Source organism: Pollachius pollachius, assembly GCF_949987615.1.
Source record: "Pollachius pollachius genome assembly, chromosome: 18".
NCBI lineage: Eukaryota > Metazoa > Chordata > Actinopteri > Gadiformes > Gadidae > Pollachius > Pollachius pollachius.
This window is the reverse complement of record NC_136951.1, coordinates 8,195,674-8,219,897: the sequence shown is the minus strand read 5'-3', so window position 1 is coordinate 8,219,897 and position 24,224 is coordinate 8,195,674. Positions and strand designations below refer to the sequence as shown.

General features: G+C 44.1%; 3 protein-coding genes across 5 annotated transcripts; 1 reads left to right on the top strand and 2 right to left on the bottom strand.

Annotated features, from left to right (window-relative positions):
• The first annotated feature begins 183 nt into the window (after positions 1 to 183).
• On the top strand, positions 184 to 7,448 carry dnajc21 (DnaJ heat shock protein family (Hsp40) member C21). Of its 3 annotated transcripts, none has more exons than XM_079756266.1 (12): positions 184 to 579; positions 809 to 902; positions 1,117 to 1,240; positions 1,937 to 2,068; positions 2,556 to 2,860; positions 3,345 to 3,508; positions 4,272 to 4,362; positions 4,502 to 4,669; positions 4,812 to 4,860; positions 5,216 to 5,418; positions 5,579 to 5,666; positions 6,442 to 7,448. In XM_079756266.1, exons 1-12 carry the CDS (start codon positions 483 to 485, stop codon positions 6,592 to 6,594), a joined length of 1,668 nt encoding a protein of 555 aa, XP_079612392.1. In that variant the 5' UTR covers positions 184 to 482; the 3' UTR covers positions 6,595 to 7,448. The 3 variants fall into 3 exon arrangements, with proteins under 3 accessions (XP_079612392.1, XP_079612391.1, XP_079612393.1); XM_079756265.1 differs by having other exon boundaries at positions 5,213 to 5,418; XM_079756267.1 differs by having other exon boundaries at positions 5,213 to 5,418; positions 5,582 to 5,666; positions 6,442 to 7,447.
• Positions 7,449 to 7,494: 46 nt separating this feature from the next.
• LOC307089832 (alanine--glyoxylate aminotransferase 2, mitochondrial-like) lies at positions 7,495 to 15,803 on the bottom strand. The gene is made up of 14 exons (XM_079756268.1): positions 15,649 to 15,803; positions 15,307 to 15,389; positions 14,756 to 14,946; positions 14,118 to 14,241; positions 13,803 to 13,897; positions 13,090 to 13,180; positions 12,632 to 12,725; positions 11,540 to 11,640; positions 11,308 to 11,400; positions 10,383 to 10,515; positions 9,737 to 9,825; positions 9,498 to 9,647; positions 8,046 to 8,144; positions 7,495 to 7,609 (listed from the first exon to the last, which is right to left on the bottom strand). The coding sequence occupies exons 1-14, from the start codon at positions 15,749 to 15,751 to the stop codon at positions 7,508 to 7,510; spliced, it is 1,548 nt and encodes a 515-aa protein (XP_079612394.1). The 5' UTR covers positions 15,752 to 15,803; the 3' UTR covers positions 7,495 to 7,507.
• Positions 15,804 to 16,592: 789 nt separating this feature from the next.
• Positions 16,593 to 23,983, bottom strand: LOC307089801 (alanine--glyoxylate aminotransferase 2, mitochondrial-like). The gene is made up of 12 exons (XM_079756231.1): positions 23,850 to 23,983; positions 23,619 to 23,742; positions 23,223 to 23,317; positions 22,860 to 22,950; positions 22,503 to 22,596; positions 21,966 to 22,066; positions 21,739 to 21,831; positions 20,755 to 20,887; positions 19,657 to 19,745; positions 18,310 to 18,459; positions 17,778 to 17,876; positions 16,593 to 17,368 (listed from the first exon to the last, which is right to left on the bottom strand). The coding sequence occupies exons 2-12, from the start codon at positions 23,712 to 23,714 to the stop codon at positions 17,267 to 17,269; spliced, it is 1,143 nt and encodes a 380-aa protein (XP_079612357.1). The 5' UTR covers positions 23,715 to 23,742; positions 23,850 to 23,983; the 3' UTR covers positions 16,593 to 17,266.
• Positions 23,984 to 24,224: the final 241 nt, after the last annotated feature.

Sequence of the window (24,224 nt, the reverse complement as noted above, 5' to 3'; positions counted from 1 at the left end):
GAAGAAGAAGAATAAGAAGAAAAGAACGCCTCCTAGTGAACAGGAGGGGTACCGCGCTTCACTGTGTGCCAGGAGCACCAGGTCCATGGGAGCACCACGTGGAAATGATGAACTATCGCGAGAATATTTCGCACGTTGTCGCTCGCCGGCCTCGTTACGTCATCACCAGTGTGTGTGTGTGGATGCCGCTTCGAGATCAATTCAAAACATACATGACTTTATATGTCTCGTTTCGGAAGGGTGTCTAGACATTTTCTATTGTTGGGCCTTTGACACGTAAGATCAAGACATTTCAATGGCACGTTTAAAGTAACTGAAGTTAGTGTTATATAACAGTGTAAGCTGAACGATACTTAATTTAGCATGCTACGTCAATGTAGAAGAGCTAGCTAGCCACCATACGCTGTCTTCGGTCTTGACAACGTGATCAACCATTCTTCTGTATTTCTAACGGATTTGGATCATATTCTGGATCACATACTATGAAGTGCCATTATGAAATCTTGGGGGTGAAACGGGATGCAGGAGACGATGATCTCAAGAAAGCCTATCGCAGATTGGCATTGCAATGGCATCCTGGTGAGTTTATACCCTGGTTAAGTTCTACGGACGACAGTGACTTTATCAAGACAATTGTTCCATCAGGATCAGCTCACGTTCTTCTGAGTGATTAAGCTTTTCTTTAACACAGATCATTGTGCGCACTCTGATTGCTACATTTTATGATCCGTCAATTTTTGATCTTATACATTTACAGTTTTGAATGTGTCATGAACTCCGAACATGATACAATTTTCTCATTGAACAGACAAGAACTTGGACAATGCTGAGGAGGCATCAGAGCACTTCAAACTCATCCAGGCAGCCTACGAGGTCCTGAGTGACCCGCAAGAACGAGCCTGGTACACGATTAACACAAACTCCACATTATCGATTTGTATACTTATTATAACTGCACATGTGACCCATCTACTATACTCTTGGGAATCTTGTGATCACATTGGAAGCAATGAGGTAGAGGGCACATTGGAGAGTTTACCTGCTTTCTGGGTACACAACTACCAAAGTACAGAATGAAGAGCTCTAAACAATACTGTTGCCCTATTTCCATGGCAGGTATGATAACCACAGGGAGGCCCTGCTGAAGGGAGGGGTGAGCGGGGAGTACAAGGACGACAGCGTGGATCTGCTGCGGTTCTTCACAGTCACCTGCTACTCCGGCTTCGGGGACGATGAGAAGGTGGGTCGGCTGTTAATGCTGTGATGATCAGCGTAGCTACTCACGAGCAGGGGTGCATGACATATAAGGGTCAGACTGACTCTGCTGTTTTGAGTGTTTCATTTGTGTCATTGAGGTTTTGATCTGTATGAAAGGGTTGCTATTACAGAACATTAAAACATTATTAATTGAAGAAAAAGTCGATTGGAGTGTGACCGTGTGTACTTGTCTCTACTACCAACGTTTATTTAGGTTTATGCATGAGCTATACGCTTCCTTTCCTTTCATTTGAAGTTATGCACACGTTTTTTATATATTGATAATATATTGGAATAATTTCATGCATATTTTTATTGGGGGCTTGGGTCTAGTTGACTGATCTTCCAGTTTATTACCAACAGGGTGCAGTATAAGTCTATTGTTTTCCAGGTATGGGGCTGTTTTGGGATATTGAATGTATCTATATTTAAAGATCTATATTGTTAAGCCCTTTGAGAGAGACTAAAGAAAAACACTTATTTCCAAATAAGTTTTTCTTTAGTAGCAGCATTACTAAAATTATTGTGCAAAGTTATTGCACACAACAAGATTATGTGCAATAAGTAACTTTTGAAAATATTTCTGAAATCAAGTTCAATATACTGTCAAATGATGCAGATCACCTCGCTGTTGTTCGTTGTCCCTCTCCCATTTCTTTATCTTCTTCATTTTCCCCAGGGTTTCTACGCTGTGTACCGCGGTGTTTTCGAGTCCATTGTCAATGAGGAGATGGAGCATAGCAAGGAGGAAGACGAGGATGACGAGGAAAGCTTCCCCTTCTTCGGAGACTCCCTGAGTGACTACGATACGGTGAGTCATCGGCGCAGAGCCCGCCCTCAGGCGTCCAAATGCTCCGAGATGTAACTAAATCTGAGCCTTTAAATAGCATACATTTGTGAAATAATAAAAATAGGCAACTCTTAAAACAACCAAGAATTATAAAGTTTATGCGCACAAAGACCAAATTCATTACAGCTGAGATATTCGATGTTCTCATATTCAATCGTTTGGTAACATTTCTGTACGTGGATCTCATAGCATGAACGTAAGCATATCAAAACTAACACCATCATGAGTAGTTTGCAAGGAAAGACCGTATTCACAGTTCAACCTCTTCTTACTCCACATCTAGCATTTCATTAGCCAACAATTTGATACCGTAATCCTTAAACAATAAACAAGCCTACTACAACGATCAATACGCAACGTCGAAACCAGAATCGTGTGTGTATTTAACACAACCAAAGACCTGAGCGTTAACATATTTCCCAAAATCGTTCCCCCCTCCGTCCACCAGGTGGTGCACCTGTTCTACGGCTACTGGCAGAGCTTCTGCACGCGCAAGAACTTTGCCTGGAAGGAGGACTACGACACGCGGCAGGCGTCCAACCGCTGGGAGAAGCGCGCCATGGAGAAGGAGAACAAGAAGGTGCGCGAGAAGAACCGCAAGGAGCGCAACGAGCTGGTGCGCCAGCTGGTGGCCTACGTGCGCAAGCGGGACCGCCGCGTGCAGGCCCACAAGGTGCTGGTGGAGGAGCAGAACGCTGAGAAGGCCAAGAAGGCGGAGGAGCTGCGGCGGCAGCAGAAGCTGAACCATGCCAAGTGGGTGTTGCATAGTGGGGTTGGGTGGAGGGGTGGATGGGTGGGTGGTTGGGTGGTTGGGTGGCTGGAGGGACTGAAAGGCCAGACAAGATGAATAAATGGACTGGGTGAATGGATGCAAGGATTGGGTAGATGTACAGGATGTACTGGAGGGATGGATCAATGTAATTTTAATGGAAGGATGGATGGAAGATGAATTGGAACGGATGGACTGGACGTATGGATTGTCTGTCGACCCTGTATGGAGGGTCGACGGATGAACGAAAGCCTGAAGGAATGGACCGATGGATGGATGAGATGGACTGATTGGTCGAAGCAGTTGTATAGCAGAGCATACTTGAAACATGCATGTACCATAAACGGTTCTTTCCTTGGTGGGAGGAGCACGACGAGGCCTTCTCCGCCTGGTCGATTTGCTCCCAGGTTGTGTGTCGGGTGTTCCTGTGTGTGCGTGACCTTGTGGCCTCGCGCCGTGTTCCCCCAGGCTCGCGGGGGAGTACAAGGAGCAGAGCTGGGCGGCCATGTCGGAGCTGGAGAAGGAGCTGCAGCAGATGGAGGCGCAGTACGGGAAGGAGTTCGGGGACGCGTCGGAGAGCGAGGAGGAGGAGAGCGTGGACGGGCAGGAGAAAACCAACGGAGGAGGACAAGGTCGGGCCACCTGGCATTTTGTTTGGGCCTCCTTGGTTCTTATTTGGTGCACATTTATTAATGCGTAACTGCAGAAAACAAACATTTCAGTATAATTCTATTCGTTTCGGAATTAGTCAGTTAGGGAGTAGATTTTCATTATGAATGTAAAGGGCCATGGAAGTTAGCATTCACGATGAAAACTATTATTTCCTGTAGGGATTAATCCATGTCTTGTCTTATGCTGTAATCCATTTGGATGGTACGTTGGTACGTGCAAGTCGTAAGTTGCAAATCTCCCAGCTTTCTTGCGGAATTTGCAGAGGCATGTCCCCTTTTGGTCGTGGTATATTTCCCGTTTCTCATTGGCAAGTCATTGTTATTGTTAGCTGCATTAGTCTCTTTAGCAAACCAGCTCGAAAACAAACAACACAACTTTGCATTGTATTGCACGCACAGCAAGACCGTGCAATGCATAAATTGACGACCGGCATAAAGTAGCAAGGTAATTAAATCTGTTAAAGCACAAAGTAAATAAATCTCTTAACGGGCACAGCCATTTTTGTTGACGAGTAGTACGTTCGGCCGAACTGAACTCGCTCTACTTTCAAAGCGACGGGATACTACGACCAAAAGTGGGCGTGCCTCAGTGAAATGCCGCAAGAAAGCTGGGAGATTTGCAACTTACAACTTGCACGTACCGGCGCACCATCCAAATGGATTACTGTGCATTATTGTGAGTGTGTCTTTCTTTCTCTCTTGTGGTGGTATTTTACGACTGCAGGCGGACCTGATGATGATGATGAGTTGGCGGTTGAATACTACGATGACCTTTACTGTCCTGCGTGCGATAAATCCTTCAAGTCGGACAAAGCGTGAGTAGCTCACGTCATCATTCACTGCACTAGACCTTGAGAAGCTCTTGCCTTTTATTACTCATTTGTGATTATTATTAAAACCTTGATCTGAGAGCTATTTATTTCTCTTCTGCCGTGCGCCATGCATCATCAACAGAATGCTGAACCACGAGAAATCCAAAAAGCACAAGGAGTTGGCGGCATTACTACGGCAACAGCTCGAGGAGGAAGATGACATGCTTGGCCTGAACTCTGAACGGAAAAGCAAGGGAGAGGAGGAGGAGGAAGAGGAGGAAGAGGCTGAAGAGCAGGGGCCAAGGACGAAGTATGTCTCTCGTCCATCCATACTGTGTTTTTAACATTACAACATTCTTGCAGTTTGGTATTCAGGGTTAAGGACGACGATTCCTCGACCGCACGGAGGCGATGATATGATAATGAGTTGTTGTGTGTCTCCCCCAACTCAGGCTGTCCAAAAAGCAGAAGAAGAAGAAGAAACAGAAGAAGGCGGAGCAAGTGAGTACACAGGCCGGGGCTCATTGGCTGGATGTGTGTAGTGACCTCGCTCGATTGGTTAAAATACTGACTGCACGATACTTATACTGACTGAGTAACTAATACTTTCATCACCACAATAAATATAGGTATTTTACAGATACCGATATTCTTAAGCTGCCAAATGTGGAGGCGGATATTGCTAAATTGGTAATCTTTGCATAGAAACACAGCCGCATGGCTTTTAAAAAAATAAAAACGAATTAAACGCTGTAGTTGTTATTTTCCATTGTCACTCCATTTTCGGGGGGGGGGGTAATGACAGCTGAACAACGTTTAGAACGCTGTGTATGACGACACCATTCTGCCTCAGCAGAAAACTGCAGAAGGGGGAGAGGTGGTGGAGGAGAAGAGGGAAGAGAAGGAGGAGGAGAAGGAAGAGGGGGAGAAGAAGGCAGAAGAGTCGGCTGAATCGTCTGAATCGGCCCAGTCCCAGTGTAAAGATGAGTCCGAACCAACGAACGCGCCCACACCGGGGTCCCATGGCCAGGCTAGCCCTCCCCCCACAGAGGCCAAAAGGTGAGCAACGCAATTATTAATCAAATAATGTACAAGCACAATGTCCTGGGCCCAGAATGGAATTCCCTGCCTGAGCGGTAATAACGTCCACTAATCCTGCCTTCCATTTAAATGAACACCCCCCCCCCCCCTCTCTCTGGCTGTCCACACGATGACCCAGCAGCTCTCCAGCTGTGACCAAGGGAAAGAAGGCAGGAGGGAAGGAGAAGAAGATTGTCCCGATGAGCTCCACGGAGAATAACCATGAGGTAGGTATTGTAGTCTGCAATGATTTATTACTTTATTATAATTACAGTGTATTGTCAACTGTCTGAGATCCATCTGGCTGGGTTGGTTAATCAGAGAGTAACCATGAGGAAGGCATTGTATTCTGTATGATTGGATTATAATTTAAGTGTATTGTTAACTCATGGCCTGACGTCTATCTCTCTGCATTATTCACTAAAATTTTAAAATTTATTAAAAAAAATGGGATGGTAATTTAAAGTAGATCACTTATTATTTGATTTTGATTGACTCAAATGGTCAATCTAAATCTCAAAGCAGTTAAGTGGGCTAGCATACTTCCAGAGAAGTAGATTCTATTGCGGAGACCAAAGAAATCCTTCACAGACTAACTTGTTTTATCCTCAATGCGGTTCCGGTTTTGTCACCAGATGTCCATTTAGGTAGGACCAGTGAGGTCTCCATGGAGACGGGAGTTAAGAACCAAATGAAATCACCTCGCCCCCACTCTATGTGACATTGCGGTTACCTGTGGAGATTTCAGCAAGTTACAAAATCTTGGCGCTGTAAGAAGTGCTGAATTTTTGTAATATATATATATTTATTTTTTTTCCACATGGAATTTAAAACATCAGTTGACATCTTCAAAACCCCATATCATTCATTATGGTCATTATCTTCTAAACACATATTTCAAAATATACTGCTCATTGCTATATTGGTGTGTTTTCACCTCACACACTGGATAAGGAGAAATGTATTTCCCACATCGTACCCCTTCTGCAATGTCCTCCACAGAAGGACGGCATCATGCACTGCGTCACCTGCCACTACGAGTTCTCCACCAGGAACAAGCTGTTTGACCACCTCAAGACCACCGGCCATGCCACGCCCCTCTCCTCCTCTGGCTCCGCCCCCAAGAGCAAGAAGGAAAAGAAGAAAGCCAGATAACAGATCGTGTGCAGGACCCCATAAGGGGTTTGACTTTTGCATGGATCCGAAGATGGAAATTTCCCTTACCTCAGAGGGGAAGGGAAAATGGACACACAAAGACATCTAAACAAGTGCTTTGAGATGCTTTTAGTTTTCCGTGTGGCGGTGTGTGTTGTGCAATGTATATTTAAGAGATTGGTTTTTCTGTACATCGACGTGTCCTTTATTAGAAATAATGCATTTCATGCTACGTCAGAAAGTAAGAGTCCTTAATTAAGGTTAACCTTCAAGAAAGGTAACGTATCCGGCTGTTGGAGGCCCATTTCAGGGAGGGATTTACATATATTGGGAGTCTATTGCGTTGATACTGGTGGCATTCAGAAATTCGGAGAAAAATATTTTGTTCCAATAGATTCCGCTTCATATTTTCCTTTTCCGGTCGACAATAGCAGGCTTTTTTCTTTTTCATCATTCACAAGCATGTGAAATGCCATAATCATATTGGACTGAAATTTGCCCAAATCAAACCTCATTGTAATAAAATCTGGGCTGTACATGATTAAAAATGGGTGGTCAGTCCAAAGAACAATTTGTTATATCAAATCCAAACATATACATGCCAGACACCTATATTAAAATCCAAAGATGTACAATGAAAGTATAGAAGTATAATTTGTGAATCATAAAATGTGTCTGTAGTTGTAGGTGACAGGTTGCAGCTCTGGTGTTAAAGTCCAATGCCTCTCACATGACCAGGTGGCAGGTGGACAACAGCCTTCATCCGAGCAGCCACGACAGAGGCTAGACCCTGAAAACATGTATTTGACCTTTGACCGCCAACAGTGTGGGCTAAATGAGCCGATTGGTCGGTGTTGAGTTGGGTTTCATTCTTGCAGGCGTATGTTTGGAGACGGGCCATAGGTGGTTGTTGCTATCGTCTGTCCATGTAGTTCTGGATGGATCTGTCGAAGACCGCCAGGAAGTAATCCGCGTCGTCCTTAGTGACGCACATCGGAGGCTGGACCCTGAAGTTCTTTAGTCATAACCAAAACAACGATGATGAGGAGCAGCATTAAAAAGGTTAAAATGTACTGTCCCCCAATGCATGCAGCCTACCAGTAGGCCTACTTTAAGATGCCCCTACCCCTCAGCTGCTTATTAACACATCTAAAATGCTATTTTAATCAACAAGTGCTAAATGACATGATTTTAAATATGATATTAATAGAGCAAGGGTCTGCTGAATTACTTAGTTGTTTTAGAGTAAGGGCTAAATTTCTATATAGCGATAGCGTAGCCGTCTCCTATTCAGCAGGTCTCCTGCTGAATGGCTAAAAAGTAATACAGTGAGCAGATTTATGACTTGATAATAATGTTCTGCTAAATGACTACATAATAATAATAAGTAGGGTAGGGTCTGCTAAAGGACAAAACATTAACAGATAGTGGTGGTTCAAGATGTCTCTCACCTGTCCATACACGCCTCCCTTCCCTATGAGCACCCCCATATCCTTGGTGTCCTCAAAGATGTCGCTCATGGCCGCGGGAGACAGAGGAGTTCTGCTCACCTAATGGGTCATCAAGTGTTCCCATTAACCGTTCAGAAGAACACTCAATAAAACAAAAAGAAAACCACCACCACTGTTTTTTTTACTAACCATAATGCCAAAAATATAAGCACAAGGACGCACACACTCAAACACTCATGCACACTCCAACAAGGCTCCCCAAAGCTAATCTTAATGTTAGTAGTGGAAGTGGAAGAACCAGAGACGTCGGAGAACCCGACGCAGTCGTTTGAGATTCATAATATTATATTCATAATATCGTGTGGGGGCGCACACAGCTTTTGGCCGTGATAATATCTATTATATGATATAGATAATATATCATGATCTAATATATAATATGATCTTATTTAGATATAGAGTTCCAGGACTCCCGCCGGAGCACCCGGAGGGCTGTTAATATTAACAGAACACGGCCAAAAGCTGTGTGCGCCTCGCCATTGCGATACACCCACTGTAAACACGAGTGCATGGTACAGTGGCAAGCTGCTCAGGGCCAGACCCTCACCCTCTACCTTGACCCGCCACGTTTGTGGAAAGCTCATTGTGGGACTGGCTCGTAGTGGCTGTAATTCTTAAACTTCTTCAAGTAGGCCTATTGTAGAAGGGGCCCACTAACAGCTATATAAAAGCATTTATAAAGTAGCATGCCATGGGACCTTTAACAACGAAGAATTAGGTTGAGTGCAAAACAACATATTATATGACTTTTCTTGTTTAAAATAAGCTTATTTGAGGATAACCATTTTTGAACCAGGTTGAAGTCAGATTGTAAAGAGTGTTGAATTTGTGATATTTCATATCTGGAGGAGTATATTACGGTGTCAACTGCATATAAATTAATTTGGCACTCTCCTGAACCATGCAACCGGGTGACCCCAGGGGGCGCTGTTGCACATTTTCTGCAAAATGTGCATTATAACAAAAACATAAATATAACATAAGATCTCCCCCCACCGGTGGGTCTTTCTTTTCTTGATACTAACATTAATTCTAAACAGCATTTTACACAGTAGCCTGTAATAGGAAATGCTCAAAGGTAAATCAGCGTAATTTAACACTGACTGTAGCTTTTTATAGGTAAAGAAGCAACGGTGAAGGACCATACTAAACGCCCTATCCATTGTATGGGTCTGTAAAATGCTAATCAAATAAAAAAAAATGTATTTATTAAGCACCTTTAATAAAAAAGGTAAGGGGTTGGGGGAGATCTTACGTTTTATTTCTGTTTTTGTCATGCCTGTCTACGCTTCAAACTCGTGCATATTGCAGAAAATATGCAACAGCGCCCCCTGCGGTCACACTTTTCGGCGGGTCGCAGCATTCGGTGTAACACCGGCCCCCGGCCCTCACCTTGTCCTCCACCATCTCAACCCCGATCTGCAGGCCCTTGCCGCGGACGTCGCCGATGATCTCGTGCTTGTCGCGGAGCTTGGCTAGCTCTGTCAGGAGATAGGTGCCCACGACGAGGCTGTTCTGCTGCGTGCCGTCCTCTTTCATAACCTGTCGAGGGGAATGGGAAAACAACCTAGATTTCAATGTCCAACTTTTGCAGTTAATGTACTAAATGAAACCACACAATGAATACCCACGTCCAAGACGGAGGAGGCGATGGAGCAGGCCATGGGGTTTCCTCCGTACGTGTTGAAATGAGCTCCCTTGCTGAAGGCAGCAGCGATTTCTTAGAAGAAAATGAGCAAAGACAATCAGTACTCGAGAGTCAGGATCTCTCACACCGTACATTTAACTCAACAGTGCTCATGGTAGTCAAGGTCGGGGTCAACACTCTATTGCATTAACCCGGTATAAGATTCAGATACAACCAGCCCATTCCTGCCACAACTGAAGTGCATTTCACAAGTCAAGAGTAGCAGTTTTACTTATTATAATTATTTACCTGTGTGTACTAATTGCTGCTACAAACCATAGGGACCCAAATCACCATGGACACAGGATTGTATTTTGTAATAGTTATAATATAATATTATTATTATAATATTATAATATATTTACCCTTATTTGAGACTCAGGAAAATAGGAAAACATCCAAACACAGAATTTAGACTGGGAACTAAACTTGCTCTGCATTGCAGCACATGCCTCCTTGGCTCTTTCACAAGAACCATTTATTTAATCCATTAAGGATTACGTTTATTATCTAGCCAATAATTACCAACAAAGGGCTTGTTTCATCTCAATTTTTCTGAAGGCTTGGTAGTTGTTGTGGTGCGGTCTCACCCGGTGTCGTTACAAGCGCCCCCATAGGGAAGCCGTCAGCGATGCCCTTTGCCATGGTCACTATATCAGGCATCACCTCGTGGCCCTGGAAACCCCAGAAGTGGCTCCCAGTTCGTCCAAATCCAGTCTGGACCTGGTGGATATAAAAACATGTCAAGTGCGCTTTAGTTGCTTTATGATTGCTTAATTTGTGTGGTGAAAGGTGCCGTAGGTTGTAGTGTCAATGGCTTTTATTTGAGTGTTATCTGTTAGAAATGGCTTTTGAGTTGACTGTGCAGGCTTCTGAATGAGACAATCTGAATTATAAACTGCTCCCGGCTCATTTCTGACCAATCAGGGTATCGCTTCCCTGGTTCTGGGAGTCCATCTTGCATGGTAATCACAGGTGGATGATTGCACGCTCGGTTAAAACATCTTGCTCTTTTCTGCGCTTTTTTGCCCTCTCTCTTCACATCCCTCAAATCTGGCCTACACCACCTTCTACAACACATCTAATGTGTTTTAACAACTAACCCTAACATCTATTCAGCGGGCGTAAGATTGATAATGGGATCACAAAGTAAATGACAAAATTAGTGGACGCTATAAAATTGTGCTAAAATATTCAGCGATCTGAAAAGGGGCGATATTACATTGACCGTTTTTAAGATTCAGCTACAACCAGCACACTCCTTCCACACATGAAGTGCATTGTACAGTCTCCACATTCCCCAGCCCGGATGATAAAAAGTGAAGAGCAGTAGTTTTACTTATTTACTTGTGTGTACTAATTGCTGCGGCAAAAGAAAACACCATAGCTTCCACCTTAGACACAGGATAAAACATGAAATAGATGCAATTGAAATAATGCTCAAATATTCAGCAATCGGAAAAAGTGGTGAGATGAAATAAAGCATAGAGTCAAAGTAAGGGGTGTTTATTTCACCTCATCAGCGATGCAGACGCCTCCTCTCTCCCGCACCCGTTTGTAGGCCTGCTTCAGGTAGTCTTTGGGGTATTGCACCGCTCCACCTACGCCCTGCACAGCCAAGTCCAAAACAACACAAATATGTAAAGATTATGCAGAGAGAACATTATTTAAAAGGAAGTTTAACGATATGAATCATGGATTTGTACTGCAACATTGAGACATATTCACAAACACGCATGGCGGGTACCTGAATAGGCTCTGCAAAGAACGCAGCCACACGAGAAGGAAGGCTGGTGGCAAACGTCTCGTCAAGTTGCCCGATATACTTATCGTTGGCCATGCATTGACCTAGACCACACAAAGAGATAATGGAGAGATGTGATTCATTTTAAAACAAAATGTAGTTAATTCAAAGAAAGAAGAAAGACAAATTGAGTGGGAGTTGGTTCAGCCATACATTCCACCCCTGTCCACTACTCTCTGTGACTGCCTAATGATATCTCTTCTCTGATTGGTTCTGATGGCTTGCTACTACGTCACTACGAGACGCCCATACTCCCGCTCAACCAAACACCAAACCTTTCTGTCTACCATGAGGCATTTGAAGCAGTTTGCTTATTTGATTAGTTCTTTCAATTTCTGGGTTGTCTTTATGGGTGAATGCCATTACTGCAAGTTACTTTGGATAAAAGCGTCAGCTAAATAAATGCAATGTAAAAGAACCAATAGGTCAATCTGGGATATCCTCTTGTTGTTTCTTAACAATGCAGGTTCCTTCCATTGTTTTCAAATGAATGCATTGAACTCTTTTTGGATGCATTAGTTGTTAGCAGTGTACACAGCACTTCCAAGAACCGTCCGTCAGTGACTGAGGGACCATTCCAAACATGACACTCCATTTGAAGTCAATCATCTACACCGGGAGACTTTGACTTCCAACCAAACCGCCATGACCCAACGCCTCGGCCAAAAGCTCTGCCTTTAGAGCTTCTGTTCAGGCCACAGTCCCTTACAATTATACCCAAGATAAGGGGAATGGATTTCCACACAGTGCCACGTGACCCTGTTCAACCAACCCACAAACCAGTGTAACACTCAAACCAGCACAGGTGGACCGCAGACCTCACCGTACTACAGTACAGTTCTGTTAAATATAGACGGAGGGTCAAAGATCACCCGGCTCTAGCCCTAGATGTGGGTTCACTCTCCGCTGGGGCACAGGGATGTAGGTTGGAGGAAACGAGAGGTTGGATGATGTTGATGTACATTCAGTCTGGTCAATATCTTACAACATGAAATAGACATGAAATAGATAGGTTTTTTGTCGGCTGTGTGCTACCTTGAGGGCAATCGCAGGTCCGGATGGTCTGTACTGGGGAGTCCCGGCAGTGACTCCCTCCCCAGGGCCCTCTGAACACATCAGGACACATGGTCTATTCAGTGGACAAAGGCCGTGTCAGCTGGAACCGCATACACATCACACCCGGGCAGCAATGTGTAGGCCTGGGATATGAATATCCCAGGGATTTATTAAAAACTCTGTCCATTGTTTAGTATTTGGCTGATGTTTTTCCCCCTAAAGAGACAGTTGATGTGCAAGGGGGGGGGGGGGGGGACTGGGTATCCTGCTCATTGATGGCGACAGTTAGAATGTGGATGTTGGGGTTTGAACCCAAAACCTTTTAGCTGGGAGTCAAAACCACCCTATCCACTTGTTCTATTTCCCCTCAGGATGAAATAGTGACACTGTGTTGATGATCATGGGGTTTGCTCATAGCTGTGCGAGCGCATACGTACTGTGGTGCAGCCTCCGTTGGCGACGGGGTACTTGTATGCCGAGTTGGAGGTCAGCGCCATGGTTTGTGGGCTACCACCGTGGTATGACCCTCTGGAAGAGACAGGTGTGTCATTGGTTAATTCCTTTTTTGATTGCTATTTATTCTCAAAATGTAACCAGCTGGCAGGATGAAATACAAGCGTTGCCAGGTGATGTCACTTCTTACCATACTAGTGGTATGAAGTGACCGCCCCTTGAACTACTTCAGCCAATCACAAACACTTATTGCAGTAACCAGTGGAGCTACCCATAGACGTAGGACAAACACAGGTTTCGCTCATAATTATGGGTCTGCTATCTTTGTATACCAGGGCACTGGTTGTAGGCTTATCTCCACTAGTCTGGTCTGCTACACGTGCCCTGGTACACAAAGTAGCAGACCCATCATGAATGTAATGAAAGACCCCCGTGTGTATCTGAAAAGGGTCTACTGTGTTTAACTTATTGAAAATAATTGTTTACTTCTATGTCAACATTGTCTTTATGTTCTGCCTAATCATAAATACATTTAACATGCATTTATTTTTCTCCTTTTAATTATCTAGCATCTATGACGATGTGAAGCACTTTGAGTCTGCCTCGTGTATGAAAAGTGCTATATAAAGTTGCCTTGCCTATATGATCTCATATTATGAAAAAGTGCATGGCCATGAAAGTAGTTAAATGAAACCACCTGAGGGAGATGATGTCATGGTTGCCCGTGTGAAGCCTGGCCATTAGCATAGCTAGGTCGTTAGCCTCGGAGCCGCTGTTGGTCAGGTAGACCACCTAAAGGAGGAAGAAGACCAATTATTATTTATCGCATGCTGTAGATCGTTAAGTTTGGCGAAGAGATTGAGGGTGAAAATAATGCATTTTCAATGTGTAAATAAAATATGTTCAAATTATTATTATTATTAAATATTTTCTTCCATAAACTGAGATCTAGTAATTGGAAGAAATGGACTTTGATTCCCAAAACTTTAAAAGGGCAGCAGGCGCCTCTGACCTTGAGGGGGTCTGGGAGGAGGGAGGCCAGTTTCTCAGAGTACTCCTGCAGAGGGGGGGTGACGTAGATGCAGGTCGTGTGCCATAACCTCTTCATCTGGGCCACCGCGACAGCCGTCACCTTCCTGTTAGAAAAGAAATACATGGAAGAATTTATTAGCGGCGCATTTACATTAAGGGTATTTAGCTTTTTTTGACGCTTTTATCCAAAGCGACCTATAACCACCATACACACGTTCCCACACCGACGGCGGAGTCGACCATGCCAGGCGACAGCCAGCTTGTTGGGAGCGGTTAGGGTCAGGTGTCCTGCTCAGGGACACATGACACTCTAGCTAGGAGGAGCCTGGGATTGAACTAGCAACCTTCTGTTTACAAGTCACTCCGCTCTACCTCCTAAGCTCACACTGCTTGTTCTGCTATTCATGCCATCTTTCTTCAACCTGCTTTCCTGTCTCTTCAGTGTCCATGACGCAATATATATATATATATATATACACACACTAATGTACACGATAAATATAATCATGGAAGAGAACAAAACTAGCCACGGATCAAAAAGTCTACTCGTCCTAAACGGGTCAACAGCGTAACGTTGAGACGAGTGAGGAGAACAGTGTGGTGCCGGTGGGGTCTCACGGATGGCAGTGTCCTACGCTGACGGTGGCCACTCCCGCAAAGAAGTCCAGGTAGCGCCTGCCGTCCACGTCCCACAGCCACTGCATGTGGCCCTGGTGGATGAACACCGGGCTCTTGTAGGACGTCACCTTCATGGTCATGGGGTGGCAGTTGAGCTTTCGGATCTCCATCATGCGCTGCTTGGACATGCCCTGCAGAGAGAACAAGAGAGAGAGAGAGAGAGAGAGAGAGAGAGAGAGAGCAGAGAGAGAGAGAGCAGAGAGAGAGAGAGCAGAGAGAGAGCAGAGAGACAGAGAGCAGAGAGAGTAGAGAGAGAGAGACAGAGACAGAGAGAGAGAGAGAGAGAGCAGAGAGAGAGTAGCGAGAGAGAGACAGAGACAGAGAGAGGCAGAGACAGAGAGACAGAGAGAGAGAGAGAGAGAGAGAGAGAGAGACCCCGTGAATCATTTTTGTTATTTTTTTGTTGTTTGCCTTTCCACACATTTAATTGTACTCTCAACACTTCACAAGTCCACACAAATCATTGGTTCACTAGTTAACCAGGTTCTCACTTGATGTTCCAGAGGTTTGAAGTCACAGGGAGGCATTGGAGGAAGGTCATGTGACTTGTGTGCTGCTTTCTGACAGGCTGCCCCTGCGGAAAGTAATTGCGGAAAGAGATTTTCTATTTGTTGCTTTTAATGCATTAATTTAACATCCCTTTCCTCGCACAGTTCACCTTTTGTTACATGTCATTCACTGTGTTTGCCATAGTATATTATCAGATGTGCAGTATAACGTGATCATTATGCACAGTGACTTCTATGCAAGGGTCATATATGTAGTACAAAAAAACACAGTAGTTATATTGTTGTTTTAGCAAGTCTGAGACCACAAACATGGCGTAAACTTACCACTGGCACGGTGGAATTTGGCCAAAGCGACCAAACTACAAGTTTTCGACATTCTGCTACCAACATGTGGTACGCTTGTCAAGCGAGGGACAGCCTTGAGCATGCTGGCGGTAGGTTCTTCTGCTTCTGTCCAGACACTGCAGGTTCGTCCTCAACAGATATGGTGATGATGGGCGTGAGGAATCCAGCCAATCACACCGCGACAACCATTATTTACGTTCACCTAAGTGTAAATCATAAACCCACTTTTTTCGAGACATTGATATAGTTCCTTTACCCATTTTCAAAATCACAATAAAGCAAAGCTTTCCCCTAATTACAAAAATACATTAAGCTATAAGCGAGTTTTGTTTTACGGGTAGGCACATTGCATTCCAATTAGGTCAGGGAGCGACATGGGGCCCCTTGTTTCTATCCACCGAATTCCGTCGCCCTGGGATCTTTTTGTAACGGGGCTCTCCTCCTCTGGCTCCGCCCCCAAGAGCAAGAAGGAAACGAAGAAACCCAGATAACAGATCGTGTGCAGGACCCCATAAGGGGTTTGACTTTTGCATGGATCCGAAGATGGAAATTACCCTTACCTCAGAGGGTTCTTTAATAGGTCCATGAGAGGGAAGGGGAAATGGACACACAGACATCTCAACAAGGGCTCTGAGATGCTTTTAGTTTTCCGTGTGGCGGTGAGTGTTGTGCATTGTAGCCTATATTTAAGAGATTGTTTTTTCTGTACATCTACGTGTTCTTCATTAGAAATAATGAACTTTGTTCTACGTCCGAAAGTAAGAGTCTTTAACGCAGGTGAACCTTTCAGAAGGAACAAACGATTCGGTCCGATAGATTCCGCTTCCTATTTTCCTTTTCCCATCAACAATAGCAGCCTTTTTTAAAATTATTTAATCATTCACAGCATGTGACATGCGAGCCATATACATATTGGACTGAAATTTGCCCAAATCAAACCTCATTCTAATACAATCTGGGCTGTACATGATTAAAAATGGGTGGTCGGTCCAAAGACTAATTTGTTATATCAAATCTAAACATAACCGTGCCAGATGACTATATTAAAATCCAAAGATATACAATGAAAGTATTGAAGTACAATTTGTGAATCATAAAATGTGTTCCTACAGCCAGATTCCAATATTCATTTTAAAAACCAGCTAATTTACATGATTCTTTCTTCATACAGCGTAATAATTGCTATCAAGATAAGTGATCACTTTTCCACACACTTCATCTGTCTGTCTCTCATCTCTATCTCGCGTAGTCTATAAATCTATCCATCTTTCTTCCTCTAAATGTCTCATTCTCCATCTCTCTCTTTCTATCTCTCAATAGCGTTATTTGTTGGCGCTAAGCTGATTGACAGGTGGCTTCTCTCTGGTGTTAAAATCCAATGCTTCTCACATGACCTGGTGGCAGGTTGACCACAGCCTTCATCCGAGCAGCCACGACAGAGGCTGGACTAAAAAATAAAAAAAAACATTCAGACACTGACAACATGTATTTGACCTTTGACCCACAACGCTGGGGCTATAAAAAACGATTGGTCGGTGTTGAGTTGGGTTTCCTTCTTGCAGTCGTATGTTTGGAGACGGGCCACAGGTGGTTGTTGCTATCGTCTGTCCATGTAGTTCTGGATGGATCTGTCGAAGACCGCCAGGAAGTAATCCGCGTCGTCCTTAGTGACGCACATCGGAGGCTGGACCCTGAAGCTCTTTAGTCATAACCAAAGCAACGGTGATGATGAGGTGCAGCATTAAAAAGGTTAAAAGTAAATTCCCCAATGCATGCAGCCTACCAGTAGGCCTCCTTTAGGATGCCCCTACCCCTCAGCTGCTTATTAACATGCATCTAAGATTCATTTTTAATCAAAGAGACTTAAAGCAGTGCTAAATTAAATATAATATTACAAATATAATATTGATAGAGCAAGGGTCTGCTGAATGACTTCGTTGTTGTAGAGTAAGGGTCGGCTAAATGACTATATAGTAACAGTAAGGGTCTCCTAAATGGCTAAATAGTAATAAAGTAAGCAGATTTATGAGTAGATAGTAACAGTAAGGGTCTGATGAATGACTAAACAGTAACAGAAAGAGGTATTATACAGTAAAGGTGTCTCTCACCTGTCCATACACGCCTCCCTTCCCTATGAGCACCCCCATATCCTTGGTGTCCTCAAAGATGTCGCTCATGGCCGCGGGAGACAGAGGAGTTCTGCTCACCTAATGGGTCATCAAGTGATCCTATTAACCGTTCAGAAGAACACCCAATACAACAAAGAGAAAACCACCACGACTATTATCGCCCCCCCCCCCCCCCACACACACACACACGCTGTTACCAGGGTTACAGCATAACTCGTTTGCGGTTCAGAAGAAGAGTAGCAAAACATTTCGGTTCCCTCAATCACTAATGGCAGCAAACTACACGACTGCCACTCCAGGATAATGGTTCACCTCGCCGCGGCTCTCTCCAGAACCATGCACCCAGGGGACACCGGGCTGAGAGGCTCTTTGAAGGGATTTGTCAAAGACCGACATTTTCTCCTCCTCTGCACGTTGAACAAGCCCGTGTGCGAGCAAGAGAGAGAGAAAGGTGCGTCTTACGTCAACCCTTCCCAGGTACAAAGTCCAGCTCTGGGCCCTTGGCCCTCACCTTGTCCTCCACCATCTCAACCCCGATCTGCAGGCCCTTGCCGCGGACGTCGCCGATGATCTCGTGCTTGTCGCGGAGCTTGGCTAGCTCTGTCAGGAGATAGGTGCCCACGACGAGGCTGTTCTGCTGCGTGCCGTCCTCTTTTATAGCCTGTCGAGAGGAATGGAGGGGGGGGAGTATTTTAGAAAATAATTGTTTTACAACAGTTGGTGGTGGTTCACTGTTACCTAGATCAGGGGTCTTCAACGTTTTCCAGGCCAAGGACCCCCAAACTGATGGAGAGATGGAGCGGAGACCCCCTACTTATATATTAAATTGTGTTTTATATTAAACTGGTCCTATAGTGCCATGTATAAATGTACCTTGTTATTTTGCATTCAATACTAAGATATTCAAAGTAGTACACAGGTTCATATATTTATGTCTTCATTTTAAACATGTGCAAGGTACAGTGAGTAGGATGGCCATGCCACTGCCATTCATAAACATAACATAACATGAACTGATACCTGCCAAGATCAACAAAGTCTGTCAATTGCATGTAATCATGCATAAAAGCAATTCAAATGGACATTTTTAAAACGTGATGTGGAAACGAAAATTAGTGATGTTTGTTAGTGTCTTTCTTAGCACTCCGCGAGTAGTCCGGTAACTTATCAACCCCAGCGTGTCCGGTTGCTAAGCAACGTCAATGACGTCTTTGACGTCTTTGGCGGACTATTTCTCTGCTGATCGCTTAATGACCGCGATCTGTACATTATCCCTTACATAACAGCACTCCCTCTCTCCCAATAGTCTTCGCTGCGCACTTTCCTCCAAATACGTATTGTTTGTGGCGGAGGAGGGGGTAGATATAAAGACCGGACGAGAAACTGAGGTCGCTGTGCTGTCCTTCTTAATTGAAGGAGCAGGCAGAGAAAAGCTCTCCTGCTGGGCTTTCACTAAAATCAAATAAATAACAATGTCGCAGCCAATCCAGGTGTGTCAGGTGTGTGCGAGAGACCGTACGTACGAACGTACGCTTACCACTTTTGTAAATGCCATATATATAGTACATTCGGATCGCATGATAGGAATAGATCTATTCTGATTAGAAGTGTCCATGTAAACGCGGCTAGTGTGTTGGATTCATGTTAATGTCTATTTAAAGACATTTCAATTTGTGGAAAAAATTGCGGGGGGAATATAAAAAAAATGTCTAATCAACCAAAACCTTCGCGCCCCCCCTGCAGTACCTCCCAGACCCCCTAGGGGTCGCGGACCCCCTGTTGAAGACCTCTGACCTAGATTTCAATGTCCAACTTTTGTAGTTAATGTACTAAATGAAACAACACAATGAATACCCACGTCCAAGACGGATGAGGCGATGGAGCAGGCCATGGGGTTTCCTCCGTACGTGTTGAAATGAGCTCCCTTGCTGAAGGCAGCAGCGATTTCTTAGAAGAAAATGAGCAAAGACAATCAGTACTCGAGAGTCAGGATCTCTCACACCGTACAATTAACTCAACAGTGCTCATGGTAGTCAAGGTCGGGGTCAACACTCTATTGCATTAACCCGGTATAAGATTCAGATACAACCAGCCCATTCCTGCCACAACTGAAGTGGATTGCACAGTCGCCATCGTTACACATTCACCTGCCCAGAAGATCAAAAGTCAAGAGTAGCAGTTTTACTTATTATAATTATTTACCTGTGTGTACTAATTGCTGCTACAAACCATAGGGACCCGAATCACCATGGACACTGGATTGTATTTTGTAATAGTTATTTAACAATTATTCGCCGAAGGCGAAGTAAATAGTGTTCATACGCTATTCACGGAGTCTGAGGTGAATAATTGTTTTAGTATCGCGAACGCTCCAAAAATAAACAAGATAACACTTTTTGCTGGGATTTATTTGTTTTCATTAGTGGTTTATTGTTTTTTATTAGCGTGATCACACGACCTTCACGCGATGAAATCAATATCCCGAGTTCGAGATCTCAATCATAGGATATTGCCCAATATCCCGAGATAGCGAACCAATCAAATTGCGCCATCTTAGGAGGTTCACGTGTAGCATATACTAAAATATAATATTATTATTATAATATAATTATATATTTACAGTTACCTGACATCCAGGGCCATGTCTTTATCGAAGAATCAGTAAGAAAACAGGAAAACATCCAAACACAGACTTTTGTAACTGGGAACTAAACCTGCTCTTATTTTGAAACTCAAAAGAGCACATGGAGTTCAAGCCAACGAACTCCATGTGCACCAACAATCAGAAGGAGGACATTGAGTTCATTGCAGTACATGCCTCATTGGCTCTTTCACAAGAAACACTTATGTAATTCATTAAGGATTACGTTTATTAACTATTCAATAATTACCAACAAAGGGCTTGTTTCATCTCAATTTTTCTGAAGGCTTGGTAGTTGTTGTGGTGCGGTCTCACCCGGTGTCGTTACAAGCGCCCCCATAGGGAAGCCACCAGCGATGCCCTTTGCCATGGTCACTATATCAGGCATCAACTCGTGGCCTTGGAAACCCCAGAAATGGCTCCCGGTTCGTCCAAATCCAGTCTGGACCTGGTGGATTTAAAAATATGTCAAGTGCGCTTTAGCTGCTTTATGATTGTTCAATTTGTTTGGTTAAAGGTGCTGTAGGTTGTAGTGTCAAGGACTTTTATTTGAGTGTAATCTGTTTTAAATGGCAAAACCATGAAATGGCTTGTGAGTTGAACGTGCAGGCTTCTGTATGAGACAATCTGAATTATAAACTGCTCCCGGCTCATTTCTGACCAATCAGGGTATCGCTACCCTGGCTCTGGGAGTCCATCTTGCATGGTAATCACAGGTGGATGATTGCACGCTCGGTTAAAACATCTTGCTCTCTTCTGCTCTTATTTGCCTTCTCTCTTCACATCCCTCAAATCTGGCCTACACCACCTTCTACAATCTATTGTGTTGTAACAACTAACCCTAACATCTATTCGTCGGGAGTATGAATGATAATGGGATCACAAAGTAAATGACAAAGTAAACGAAATAAAAGTAAAATGGATGCAATAAAATTGTGCTAAAATATTCAGCGATCTGAACAGGGGCGATATTACATTGACCGTTTTTAAGATTCAGATACAACCAGCACACTCCTTCCACACATGAAGTGCATTGTACAGTCTCCACATTCACCAGGCCGGATGATCACAAGTCAAGAGTAGCAGTTTTACTTATTTACTTTTGTGCACTAATTGCTGGGGCAAATAAACAACCATTGAGACACCGATTTACCATTGACTTGCGCTAAAACATGAAATAGATTAAATTAAATTATGCAATTAAAATTATGCTCAAATATTCTGCAATCTGAAAAAGGAGTGATATGAAATCCCACACAAAGTGACGTAAACGGGGGGGGGGGGGGGTGTTTATTTCACCTCATCAGCGATGCAGACGCCTCCTCTCTCCCGCACCCGTTTGTAGGCCTGCTTCAGGTAGTCTTTGGGGTATTGCACCGCCGCACCCATGCCCTGCACAGCCAAGTCCAAAACAACACAAATATAGATTACATATTTCAGAGAATATTATTTAAAAGTTCAACGGTATGAATTCTGTATTTGCACTGCAGCATTGAGACATATTCACAAACACGTGTGGCGGGTACCTGAATAGGCTCCGCAAAGAACCCAGCCACACGAGAAGGAAGGCTGGTGGCAAACGTCTCGTCAAGTTGCCCGATATACTTATCGTTGGCCATGCATTGACCTAGATGACGCAGAGAGAGGAGAGATGTGATTCAGTTTAAAACGAAATGTATTTTTTTTGTGTGTAGGTCTTAGTACACCCCAGCCCTTCCGCTATGCTCTGTAACTGCCTAATGGCATCTCTTCTCTGATTGGTTCTGATGGCTTGCTACTACCTCACTACGAGACGCCCCTGCTCACAATCAACCAATCACTGAGTGTTTCTTGTCCTGGCTGCACAATGGTTGAACGAGCTAACCGGACCATACTACACTGCAGTCCCATGTTAAATATAGACGGAGGGTCAAAGATCACCCGGCTCTACCCCTAGGTGTGGGTTCACTCTCAGCTGGGGCACAGGGATGTAGTTTGGAGGTTGGATGTTGTTGATGTACATTCAGTCTGGTCAATATCTTACAACATGAAATAGACAGTTTTTTTTGTCGGCTGTGCGCTACCTTGAGGGCAATCGCAGGTCCGGATGGTCTGTACCGGGGAGTCCCGGCAATGACTCCCTCCCCAGGGCCCTCTGAACACATCAGGACACATGGTCTATTCGGTGGACAAAGGCCGTGTCAGCTGGAATCGCATACTCTATTATGTATATCATTATTTTGTATTTGGCAGATGTTTCCCCCCCTAAAGAGAGTTAGTTAATGCACGGGTTGGGTATCTTCTTCATGGATGCCGACGCAACCTTTTAGCTGGCAATCAAAACCACCCTAACCACTTATTCTATTTCCCCTTAGGATGAAATAGTGACACTGTGTTGATGATTATGGGGTTTGCTCATAGCTGTGCGAGCGCATACGTACTGTGGTGCAGCCTCCGTTGGCGACGGGGTACTTGTATGCCGAGTTGGAGGTCAGTGCCATGGTTTGTTGGCTACCACCGTGGTATGACCCTCTGGAAGAGACAGGTGTGTCATTCGTTTATTTATTTTTTATTTTTAGATTGCTATTTATTCTCAAAATGTAACCAGCTGGCTGGATGAAATACAAGCGTTGCCAGGTGATGTCACTTCTTACCATACTAGTGGTATGAAGTGACCGCCCCTTGAACTACTTCAGCCAATCAAAAACACTTATTGCGGTAAGTGTTTCTGCCTTGACTTGCCTTTACAAATATATTCTCATATTATGAAATGTATATCCATGAAAGTAGTTAAATTAATCTACCTGAGGGAGATGATGTCATGGTTGCCCGTGTAAAGTCTAGCCATTAGCATAGCTAGGTCGTTAGCCTCGGAGCCGCTGTTGGTCAGGTAGACCACCTAAAGGAGGAAGAAGACCATCCCTTCACCGCTCGTACTAACCGATATTTGGTTAGTAAGTTTGTTAAAGCTGGTCTCATTTAAAACTATCCACTATTCATTGCATATTCTTAGTTTGGTTGTTAGCATTTTATGTTCCATTTCTTTATGTTGATAGTTATGGTTGGCGAAGAGATTGAGGGTGTCAATAATGCATTTTCAATGTCTAATAATGACAATAAAGTAGTATTTACAGTCAAATTATTATTACAATATATTTTCTGATTACAAAAACGACAAAGGGGCTGCAGGCGCCTCTGACCTTGAGGGGGTCTGGGAGGAGGGAGGCCAGTTTCTCAGAGTACTCCTGCAGAGGGGGGGTGACGTAGATGCAGGTCGTGTGCCATAACCTCTTCATCTGGGCCACCGCGACAGCCGTCACCTTCCTGTTACAAAAGAAATACATGGAAGAATTGCTTAGCGGCGCATTTACATTAAGGGTATTGTCGTGTTCTTGAAGAAAGTAGTTCAATCCGGGTCGCTTTTAACTCACTTTATTTGTTAAAGTATTTCGGTATGGTAACTATGAAGCAAAAGGGGAATTGTATTTAACACCCGTGGAGAGAGATACCACAGAGCTATCTTACAGCCCCGGGGGACTTTCCCGGGGCTGTCAACGGGTCTGCCTTATGTCTCTGACCGCATCTGACTCCCGCTCTCCGTTTGTATCAAGTAGGCGTGGCCTATGTGAAGTAGGCGTGGCCTATATAACGTATTGGCTCCGGCTTCCTCACCTGTCTAAAGGTGCTGGCATCTGTGGCTGGAGTAGTTATTGCAGCTTATATGTTGTTCCTGCTTCCTTGTGGCTATGTGAAGGTAATTACAGCTTATATGTTTGATCCTGTTTCCTTGTGGCTATGTGGAGGTA

Coding starts and splice junctions, on each gene's coding strand:
- dnajc21 (XM_079756265.1), top strand. CDS start 483: ATGAAGTGCCATTATGAAATCTTGGGGGTGAAACGGGATGCAGGAGAC. Junction 2,069..2,555: donor CCCTGAGTGACTACGATACG/GTGAGTCATCGG, acceptor TCCGTCCACCAG/GTGGTGCACCTGTTCTACGG. Junction 5,419..5,578: donor CCCCCCACAGAGGCCAAAAG/GTGAGCAACGCA, acceptor ACGATGACCCAG/CAGCTCTCCAGCTGTGACCA.
- LOC307089801 (XM_079756231.1), bottom strand. CDS start 23,714: ATGAAGAGGTTATGGCACACGACCTGCATCTACGTCACCCCCCCTCTG. Junction 23,318..23,618: donor TCCTCCCAGACCCCCTCAAG/GTCAGAGGCGCC, acceptor TTCCTCCTTTAG/GTGGTCTACCTGACCAACAG. Junction 20,888..21,738: donor GCGTCTGCATCGCTGATGAG/GTGAAATAAACA, acceptor TAAATCCACCAG/GTCCAGACTGGATTTGGACG.
- LOC307089832 (XM_079756268.1), bottom strand. CDS start 15,751: ATGCTCAAGGCTGTCCCTCGCTTGACAAGCGTACCACATGTTGGTAGC. Junction 15,390..15,648: donor CAAATTCCACCGTGCCAGTG/GTAAGTTTACGC, acceptor TACTTTCCGCAG/GGGCAGCCTGTCAGAAAGCA. Junction 9,826..10,382: donor GGCGCTTGTAACGACACCGG/GTGAGACCGCAC, acceptor TTTTCTTCTAAG/AAATCGCTGCTGCCTTCAGC.